Source organism: Lygodium microphyllum, chromosome 21, assembly GCF_053477565.2.
Source record: "Lygodium microphyllum isolate KBCC chromosome 21, Lygodium_microphyllum_v1.1.10, whole genome shotgun sequence".
NCBI classification, from domain to species: Eukaryota; Viridiplantae; Streptophyta; class Polypodiopsida; order Schizaeales; family Lygodiaceae; genus Lygodium; species Lygodium microphyllum.
The window spans coordinates 78,939,333-78,950,545 of NC_141155.1; the positions used below are offsets into that span (position 1 = coordinate 78,939,333).

Consider the following 11,213-nt stretch of genomic DNA (forward strand, 5'->3'; position numbering starts at 1 on the left):
GTCAATTCTCTTAAGGATACCAAATGGCAATGTGATTGCTTTATTGCTCAGTTTGGTGAGACCCAAACCTCCATCCAACTCACTAGTTGTAATCTACTCCCAAGAGATAGATCTCCATCCTCCCTGCCCAAGTTCTTGAGAGACTTTCTCTTTTTCTTACTATTTCCCCCCTTTGAGAATGTAGGAGTGAATTTTTCTTTGTCAAGCAGCACCTCTCTACTAGCACATGCTGCCCTGATAATAGGAATTGCATGTGAACTCTTTTGTGAGTATGTACTCTCAGCTTTAGGTTTCTTGTCAGTGGGATCTTTCTGGCCCTCAAGCCTATTCGAGTTATCTTGGACTTTTCCTAGGCCAACAACCGTGTTAATCTACTTCCCTCTCAGCTCTCTGCGACGAGTTGTGCCAAATCATTAGCCATCCAGGAGCCTTTCTTCCACTCTATCCTTACTTGGACCGTTCTTTGCAAAGTGACCAAGTCCTCTACAAATGAAACATGTATCTAGGAATGAGGAAAACTTAACATCGACCACCACTTCCAGCCCAGTAGGGTAAAAAATTTCCAATATATCAGGGATTTGCTTTTACCTGATGTCCCACAGAGCACAAGCATGCCTTTCAGCCTTAATAGCTGGGTTCCCAGGTGCCACTAATGGAACATACAACGTTCCACCTAGAGTACTACTAAAAATAGTGTCGCAGCAAGAAGGAAAACCGGATACACGTGTCGCTCTATCCTTAATTCATCACATTCACATTTCATTCTTCGTTGTTTACTTGGGTTTTTGCCGCCCCGAGAGTGCCAGAGCTCTGACCGGGCGACACCTGTCTCGGGAAAGAAGACACCGTGCGAGTTTGGCCACCCAAGCTCGCTTCCCCTTCATTTCTTCTTCTGGTATGTTTGTTTGTTCGTAAGGTGTGGCCCTTCGGCTTATCAGAGCACAGCCTCATACACAGTCGTAGACACAGTCACAATCGCCATGCTGCAACCTCCGAGTAGCTCCAATGAGTGCCCTGAGGAGACAGACGGTGACTCGGGGTTCCCGCATGCGTTCGAAGACTCGTCCCATCCAAAGAACGAGAGTAAGAAGAAGCAAAAGCAGGTTCTAGCTGAAGCCAATGGCCATGGCTCCCTTTGCGAGCCAGAGGAAGAGGAAGACTGTATCAGACATGAGAACACCATCTTGCAGGCCCTCCAAGCACTGGAAGATTCTGCAAAAGTTTATGCACAAGGTAGAAAAGGTTGTGCATTAATTGCTTGTTTTAGATTAGACATGAGAACTGCAGTTTTCTCAGAGCACTTGAAGGTTCAAAGGAAGTTTACTATGCACAAGGTGGAGAGGATTGTTGTTAATGTGAAAATCATATGTGTGCATTAATAGATCAGGCATGAAAAGTGGTTCTTTCCAGAGTCCTGCAAGCACTTGCTACACATATGCATAAGATAGAGGAAATTTTGCGATGATGCAAACCTCTTATGTGCATGAATTGTTTTGTTACAGGAGTTCTGCCTGGGTTGCACTAGTTACTCCTGCATGGACGAGGTTAAGAAGAGCATGCTTGATGTGCTAAAACGGTGTCATTAGACATCTACTGACAGAGCTGCATATCAATATATAAGGTTAGAAATCTATTGACAGCGCTGCATATCAGTTCTACACAAGTCTGTGGTTGACAAAGGCATATCTAAATTCAGATTGAATTATCATCTACTGACAGAGCTGCATATCAATATTCAAGGTTAGAAATCTATTGACAGAGCTGCATATCGGTTCTACACAACTCTGTGGTTGACAATGGCATGAAACCTGCACGTAGATGCTTTCATTTCTGATTTTGGAATCCTGAATATTGCCCCCTTGTGCATTTTCTCTGAAAAGAAGTTAGTTTAGGACTGCATCTAGGTTTGCTTAAATCATTTGTAAGTGTTGAAATACTCTGTGGGCTGAAATGGAATGTTCTTCTTTTGATTGCTTTACAAGAGTTCATAGTTCCATCTGGACGAGACATTGCATGACCTTGTGATTGAGCTTGGGTACCAGTCAATACAATTTAATTCAACTTGCACTCTAAGTTACTATTCGGATGGCAGAGTTGTCTCGGTTAAAGGTTCTTAATGATGCCATAAGACTGAGCAAAGTACATGGAGGTGATGACTCTGCAAATCTTTCTGCTAGCTACTCCTCCGAAAGGACCTGGTCAGTGCTAGTAGAGAAGCTTACTGAAGAGAGAGAGAGCTTATGGAAGCAGCTACAAGAACAGCAAGAAGCATGTCTAGGTTTGCAGGAGCAATTGGATTGTGAGCGGCAAGAGGCGCAAACCTACATCAACAAAATGAATGACACTGTTAAGGCAGCTCTGGAGGGGGAACAGTTCCTTGTGGAGCAGAACAGGCATCTGCTTGCAGATCAACAACTTTTAGCTGCAAAGCTGAAAGCAACCTCGAAGATGAAGCTATTTGGCTTCAGTAAAGAGTTCCATGAGCTAAATTCTGTCTGTAACAGTATTGCACAGAAAGAGGAAGTGCTGCTGCTTTTCAACAAGGTCTGTGCCCATGCCCTTTGGACTGTTGTGCAGCTTATTATGATTGGCCATGCTACGATTCTGTTCTTTGGTAGGTTGTTTGAAGGAAAGCCAAATTTTGCACCTACTTGAGTGCACAGATAGCATCTCTGTGGTTACATAATGTATATGATACTGTGAGTTTTAGAAATTTCACCTCTACATGGTGGCTCTTGTGCTTTACTCCTCTTCTGTGTGCTATGATTTTTGTTAGGAAAAACTTTACCCCTTTGTATCATGAAAGAATAGAACTTGTGAGCTTTGAACTGCTGTACCAGCCTATCAGACTCATCGAGGTATTCTGCTGCATATCTTTTTTGTTACCTTGTTGTGTGACATGTAATAGGCTACATGTATAGACATTTAAAATAATCTCATGTAATAGGCTAGATGTATAGACATTTAAAGTAATCTCAGTCTGATATAAATCAAAATTGTAGGGCAACCGCGTAGAGAACGTTTATGTCCAAAACAAATACGAGTGAAATTTTTCAATAAGCTTGCCTTCAATGAAAGGGAAGTAAGAAATTGTAGTTTCATTTGTAGGGTTGGAGTACGTCGAGGTTGATGGTGTGCACTCATGCTTGATGTAGGCTGGAATGAGTTAGAGAAGGTTTAACAGCTTGCTCACTAATGTATGCAGAGAGAATTCAGGTGATTGGAAGTAGCTTGTGCCATGTTGAAGTGTTGGCCTTTGAAGCATTGTGTACACATTGTCCATGCTTCTCATTAGTATTGTTGCAACAATCAACCCATAGTGGGGAGCTACATAGTCTTTTTGCTTGAGAAGTGTGAGATCCTAACAATGGCCCAATCTTCACATCGAAGTTATCCTCAAAATGGTTGGTAGATGTCAATGTCTCATCTTTTCGACTATTCTTCATTTGTGCTCCTTTGTTCTTCTTCTGCAGTTAGAGTTAGCAGTGTGTCCTATGTATGTTTTTTCATTCTTCTTACATGTTATGTATATGTAGTGCTTGCCCTTGGGTTTTTGCATTGTTGCTTTTGTCAATTCTATTCATGGATGTTGCGGACTGTTGGGCTTATACTTATGGATGTGTCAATATTTGTATTGGTTGGGAAACTTGTTTGAGAGCTGGAAGACTATAGCAAGGGGATCTATCATGGCACACCCTTTATCTCTACTTCTACAAGTAACAATATTGCTATTGTTAGAGCACTTTACTTTTTTCATTGTAAGAAATTGTGGTGGTTTTTATAGAATTGTGTGCGCGTGCGCGCGCGCGTGTGCATGCTTGCATGGTGCAGAATGTGTATTCAACTCTTCATGGATTCTAGTGTAGAGCACCTTGTTAAATAGAAAGGTGAACTTGTACTAATGACTAGTCTATGATACATATGTGCATGTGTAGTTCTCTCATGAATTTTCTTACTATAACATTTACTCCGTCCCATCTTTGTCTACTACTTTCTAGGTGTGATATACATCATCTCCTTAGTGAAGTAGCTCACGTGTATAGAAATTCCTTCATATTTGCATCTCCTAGGCTTGTGCAATGATCATCTATGGTGGCCTATACATTTGGTGCACCTCATCTTCATTCATCTTGTCTTTTGTAGGCATTTCTCGATATGTTTGTCACACATTGCCTATATTGATATTGTCATTTATAGGCCTTGTATATTTACTCTCAATACCAAAGAAGTATTATTATGATAGAATAAAGAGAGACATGTTTTAAAACTATAAAGCATAAGCACATTTGATTGTTCTATCTTTGAAGTGTTGCAAGTATTTCGTATTTTTTATTTACTCACTACCATTGTTATTTATGTGTTTATGAAATAGTGTGATGTATTTGTTTGTGGATTGTTTTAATGGATCTAGGTGGTTGACTATTCTTAACAGGTTCTTTCTACTGGTCACTCTTGAGAGCATTATGTAAGTCATAGAGCAAATGTGTGTGATGTGGAGGGGGGCCATTTGGGAAAGCATGACTCGTTGTTATTTGTGTCCATTGATTGTGTATGCAAGTGTCAAACAACGAGAATGTTTGACTTGTGGAACCACTGGGAGTTGAGTGCCTTGCATTGGTGCTTGCTTCAAGGTAGAGTCAATTGCTTGTTGGGGGAATGAATTATTACTAGGATTCCTATCAAATATTCGTCCATTCTTCTTTTGATGCTAGCAATTTCAATGCTAGATATTTTGAACATTGTACCATTTGCAATACCTATTATGAGATCTCTATTTTCTATTATTGTTGTTGTTACCCTAATTGCCATCTCATCTATCACATGAAAAGCTTTATCTATCAGCCAATTTTATAGGGCTAGCTCATCGTTGGCAATTGTTTGAGTTTCCATGGAGCAAATTTCTTCCCTAGTATTTGTGGAGGAGTTGCATGTTGTACATGTCCTCTTTATGCACATGTGTATTATTGTAATTTTCTAGTCCATATATTGTAGAATGCATCTCTTATTATAGTTCCACTCTTGCAAGCATCCTTGAATATCTTATTTTGTTGGATGTCAATGCGTGACTGTTTGCAAGAATTGTAGAAAGGGTGACCCATGTGCATGCTTAACTTATGTGCACAAGATGTGATGTTTTCCATGCACCCAATATACATATGATATAATGTGACATTGTTAAGAGACGTACTTTAATGGTTGCAAACTAGTAGAAGCTATGAGATCTTATCCTTGAATGGGTTGAGCACCTAGCAAACACTCACTATTTAACTAGATTACTATGTTGAATGCTGTCTAGATTAGCATAGACCTCATCAATGATGATTGTATTTCTCTCTCCTATAGCAATGAATCTTCCATCCATTTCGTGTAATGGTCATGGATATTGTTGTGCATGGACCACTACCTTCTCGAATTGAAAATACTGTTGTGGAGAGTACAAAATATAGCTACAGTTGCTCCTGTGCTTGCTATTAGCAAGACACTCTTATTGTTGGAAATGAAATTGTAGGTGTGGTAATGTATGATAGATTTTTCAACTACTTGTAGTCCTACTATTGATAATATGCAAACTATATGTCGCATTTATCTGACTATCATGGATTGCTCATCGCTCTATTAGTAAAGCAATGCTAGCTATCATCCTAAACTCTTTTTTGAGTTGCAACACCTTTTATCGTGAGGAGGCCATGTTGTGGCTTTGCTCTATGATCAATGCACCTGTGGCACATGTTGATGTGTTGTCTATCTATGATGATTTTTTTGAATGATCATGTTCATTAATTGCTGAGTCTTGTCTAATGCCAACAAATTTATTTCTATGTACTTATGATGTACATTTTGAGGTCGTCCTCAATTAGAGTGAAGTCACAAAGTTGATGTTCAACATAGTATGATTGTGTTGTATTATCACTACTTGTTAGTTCCTTTTCTGACCTAAACGAGACTCACTAGAACAATTGATTGAAGAAGAAACCTATTTGGTAGCCTAGGTGAAAATCAAAATATATTTGCATCCTTTTGTGCTCTTGCACGAAATTAGCATATGCATCTTCCACAGTATTTATGAGGTGTAATCCACTTGTAGACTTGGTGACAATATATTTTCTATGGAAGTCATTAAAAAATATTTAAAAATGAACATTCAATAATGTGATAAACTTAAAAACCAAAATAAATAAAAGAAAAAAATTGAATATAGATAAAAATAAAAAATCAAAGCAAGTTTCAATAAATGTGACTTAATAATAAATAATAATAAACACCTAAACTACATTCTGAATTTAATAACATGATAAACTTTTCCAAAAAAAAACCCCCAAAATTACATATGTATGTCCTTATTAAGTAAAAATGAGAGATAAAATGAAAAAAAATCTTTGTAAATGAAAAAATATATAACTTAAGTATAACTTAATAAGCAGAATAAACAAAAACCAAAATCAAAATAAACAAGAGAAAGATTAACATTAAAAAATAGAACAAAGTAGATGTAACTTAATCATTAATTTAAAAATAAAAGTAGAATGAAATTATTTTATTAATTTAATAATATGTTACACTTAAAAAAGTAATAAAACAAAAAGTAAAAATAGGGGGAGGGGAGAGAAAGATTCAAGAGAGATGAGAAGTAGTGTTGGGGGTAAAGTTTCTTATGGCTAGCTACTCATGTATTCATTACACTGTCAATACCTGCACACGTGCACTGCAGGTGGCGAGTGCCCATCAGTATCACTTCATTCTTTATTCTTCCAGTGGCATTTGAATAAGGAAAGGCTGCTCACACATTTTGTGACTGCTAGAGTTCCCACATCATATGTCTCTTACTCTTACTCTCTTGCTTCTTTCATCATAGCTCTTGCTTCTGCTCACGTGCTTCTACTTGGGGATTCTCCCTTCAACTAGTATTAGAGCCATCATTGAGGAGCTTCATCTCCCATTACTTCAACTTGGTTTTGCAAAGCTTCAACTATTCATTCATGGCAACCATAGCTTCTTCCCTCAAGATATGCATTTGATTCTTCATTTCCTCCCAGGTGATCAAGTCTTCTTCTAAGCATTGTCCATGCTTTATTGAGCTCCCCTTGAGCTTCAAGAGCCACCCTTAAGGCCACTAGCTACAATAGGACCACTAGCAGAGCAACAACGTGAATTGTGCTTGGTATTGTTGTCTCATTTTTTATCATCCCTGAGTACTCCTCTAGCCCGGTTGGCAACCTTGCTTATACTCAACATCACTCCTGGAAGTGGTCTTGTGTCCCTGAGCATTGATTCTAAGCATCTAATCTTTAGCCATTGTCTATGTATGCAGGACATTTTGTTGTAATACACACAGGGGCAGCCATTACTTCATTGCTTGGAGCTCTACTAATGCTTGTATGCTTGCATATTGATGTCAGATCATCAGGAATATTATGTTGATGTCTTGGAATGCTTTTGGGACTGATTTGAGCTGAAATAGCTCAAGGTATGCAAAGATATTCATTTTTTCTCATACTTAGGATAGCATGTCACTCATTCTACCGTGATTTTGTGATGCTATGTCACTTGGTTATGATGCCATGTTGCTAACAAAATGCATTGAAATACTTTTGATTTTGGATTGAGCTTGCATTAGCTCATATTTTACTATCATATCACTATTGGTTTATTGTGGGTAGCAAGCTTTTATCAAGGACAGTTTATGCCTAATGCTCATTGATGCTTTATGTGATATTCAGTGGGATGTATTGCTACTTCAATTGTTATGTATACTTTTGGATATGCTATGGTATGCTTTAGAGCTGAGATTTGGGCTTCGTTACATTCACCTTGGTTGTGGTTACATGCTATTGGATGCTACAGTAAGAGTTTGAAGAAGATATTGGGTCTTATGCTCCCAGATGTATACCACATGTATCTTGGATGTCTAGATGCTATACACATGATGTGTCGAGCCTCTTTTGCTCATCTACCATTCATTTTCTGTTTCAGTGGGAGATTTCATGACATTTTGGATGTTACATAGAGCTTTGGATATTTACAGTTGAGCTTGAGCTTACTTTCACCGAGACTGTGGGACACTTACTTCATGTACATGCTCATTTGATATGTATTGGATGTAGTTACCCTATAGTGAACCAATTTAATCGCTTACTTTAGACTTGGCACTTATGTCTATCAGTGTGTTGTCAGTGATATTTATATGTTTCTAGCACTACAAGGATACATAGGCATAGCGATGGCGCTTTCCGATGCAAATTAGCAACGTCGCTATTTGCAACGCAAATAGCGACAGTACTCAGGCAAAAAAACACGAGCCGAAACCTGAGTGCGTCATTTTGCGCAAACGAACGAAAGAGAGAGCGAAAGGGAGAGCGAAAGAGAGAGAAAACTCCATCTTGCATTTGAGAGGGAAAGGGAGAGGGAGAGGGAGAGGGAGAGGGAGAGGGAGAGGGAGAGAAAGAGAAAGAGAGAAAGAGGGAGAAGGAAAGCTTCCCACCGCCGCTGCCGCTGCCGTTTGCAAAGAAGAGGAGGAAGTGTACGGAAGGCGAAGAGGAGCCGCCGAATCCATCCTCGAGCCTTTGCGATGAGTGCATTGTTCCCTCTTTCTTTGTTTTTGTTTTTTCTCATTTTCTTTTACTTGTTTTTGTTAAAAACCATGTGTATTGAGAGAGAAAAAGAGGAAATGAGAGAGGGAGAGGAAGAGAGAAAAGGAAAGAAGGAACGAGAGAGAGAGGGAGAAAACATTAAACATAATAGGGAAGGAGAGAAAGAGAGGGAGAGGGAGGAAGGGAGGTAGAGAGAGGGGGAGGGAGAGGTTGTTGTTATTGTTGTTGTTGTTTTATTTCTTTATTTCTTTTTTTCTTGTTTGTTGTTTTTGTGGTAGTCGTAGTAGTAGTAGTAGTAGTAGCGGTAGCGGTAGTTGTTGTTGTTTAATTTCTTATTTTCTTGATTGTTGTTGTTGTGGTAGTCGTAGTAGTAGTAGTGGTAGTGGTAGTGATAGTAGTAGTAGTTGTTGTTGTTCAATTAATTTCTTCTTTTCTTGTTTATTTTTGTTGTGTTAGTCGTGGTCGTCGTAATCGCAGTTGTAGTAATAGTAGTAGTTTTCTTGATTGTTGTTGTTGTAGTAGTGGTATTTTTTTCTTTTCTTGTTCATCGTTGTTTAGTTTTCTTGTTTGTTGTTGATGTAGTAGTAGTTGTTGTTGTTGTTGTTTTTTTTCTTATTTTCTTGTTTATTGTAGTGGTAGTGGTTTGTTGTTGTGGTAGTCGTAGTCGTAGTCGTAGTCATCGTAGTCGTGGTTGTAGTAGTAGTAGTTTTTTTTTCTTTTTTTGTTTATTGTTGTTTAGTTTTCTTGTTTGTTGTTATTGTTGTTGTTATAGTAGTAGTAGTAGTAGTTTTTTCTTCTTTTCTTGTTAGTAGTAGTAGTAGTAGTAGTAGTAGTAGTAGTAGTAGTAGTAGTAGTAGTAGTAGTAGTAGTAGTAGTAGTAGTAGTAGTAGTAGTAGTAGTAGTAGTAGTAGTAGTAGTAGTAGTAGTAGTAGTAGTAGTAGTAGTAGTAGTAGTAGTAGTAGTAGTAGTAGTAGTAGTAGTAGTAGTAGTAGTAGTAGTAGTAGTAGTAGTAGTAGTAGTAGTAGTAGTAGTAGTAGTAGTAGTAGTAGTAGTAGTAGTAGTAGTAGTAGTTGTTGTTGTTGTTGTTGTTGTTGTTGCTGCTGTTTTTAATTCTTTTTTTGTTTATGGTAGTGGTAGTGGTAATGGGAGAGAGAGAGAGTTTTTGTTAAAGGAAATGAGAGAGGGAGAGGAAGAGAAAAAGAAAGAAGGAACAAGAGAGAGGGAATAAACATACAACATAATAAAGAAAGAGAAAGAGAGAGAGAGATGGAAGGAGAGAAGAGAATGAATGGATAAAAAACAAAGAGAGAGTGGTGGCAAGGTCCGCTGAGGTCTGGTGCAATACCACGAGATGAGAGACACTCCGACATATGTTAATTTGTGGGTGGGTGGAGACTTTACATACATTAATTTTGTTGAGTTATAAGAGAGGAAATCCCTTCTTAAACAATTTAAGAAATAAAAAAAGAATGATAACAAAAATGAATTGTTTGTAGCAACTAGACCAAATGGAAAACGATGAAGGTCGTGATGTTCAAGATCGTGAGGCGTATCTTAATCAACGTGTCCCTTGTCCTTGCTCTCAATGTAAGCTGGCAACTAGATAAAAACGTCGATTGTCTATAGAATACGTACAACGCTTCGGCGAGTTTCAATCTGAGAGAATTGATCAGATGATCTCAGATTTTGAGCAAACGGTAAGAAAAGTGTATATCAATCGTGCATTGTATTCGCAAGCTAATTGAATACCATATACAAAAACATTGGGTGCGGCTAGCAAATTTTCTATCCATGGAGGTGACGTCTCATCCCAAAGAGGAGTGCACCCTTTGCGGCCAATTAAAAGAGTTCTTGGGTGTGCGATGGATGGAGTGTCTGAGCGAATCCACCACTTGGAAGGTACTACCCAATCTATATCGTCAATACCAGAGGAGACGTGCAGCTTTCTAGACTTACCTACAATCTTGGAGCCTGAGATGAAGGTAATGATTGATGCATTGATGCCTATGGATGTCGAGACTTTTGATCCGCTTAGAGAGGAAGCATCCATACCATTATATGATGGGTGTTGAGCATCTCGCCTCAAAACACTACTTGCACTCTTAAGTGTGTAAGCAAAATACGGGTGGAGCGATGGGAGTGTGACCGAGTTGTTCAAGTACCTTGTATGTAAGCTTCGTTGATTTCTTTTCGGTACTATCATAAAAAACATTTGTGTTTTTTCAAGGTATTTTATGATTTTTTTCAAGTTACTGAAATATCATATATTATTACTTGTAAATACCATGCCTGAGTTTCATGATGATGCACGACATGTTTTACGAAAGCTTGGCATGGACTACAACATTATCCATAAATGTATCAACGATTTCATACTGTTTCGAGGAGAATACGAGACTATGGAGACATGTCCAAAGTGTGGTGCTCACTGTTAGAATATCAAGCTCATATTATTCTCCTGTTAGTATGTATGATCGACATTAGCCTTGTCCAGCTGTATCAGCAAGTGTGGGACATTAAATAAGTCGGTGGTCTTAGACCTAATGTGAATGGTCCTACGGACCTTAGTACTATTGTATACACTTATGCTATGTGTATGGTTATGAGATAATGAATGGAAGAAGA

At 38.4% G+C, this 11,213-nt stretch overlaps 1 protein-coding gene across 1 annotated transcript; it reads left to right on the forward strand.

Annotated features, from left to right (window-relative positions):
* The first annotated feature begins 800 nt into the window (after nt 1-800).
* On the forward strand, nt 801-2,852 carry LOC148018189 (uncharacterized). The gene is made up of 2 exons (XM_087661909.1): nt 801-1,233; nt 2,093-2,852. Exons 1-2 carry the CDS (start codon nt 981-983, stop codon nt 2,653-2,655), a joined length of 816 nt encoding a protein of 271 aa, XP_087518035.1. The 5' UTR covers nt 801-980; the 3' UTR covers nt 2,656-2,852.
* Nucleotides 2,853-11,213: the final 8,361 nt, after the last annotated feature.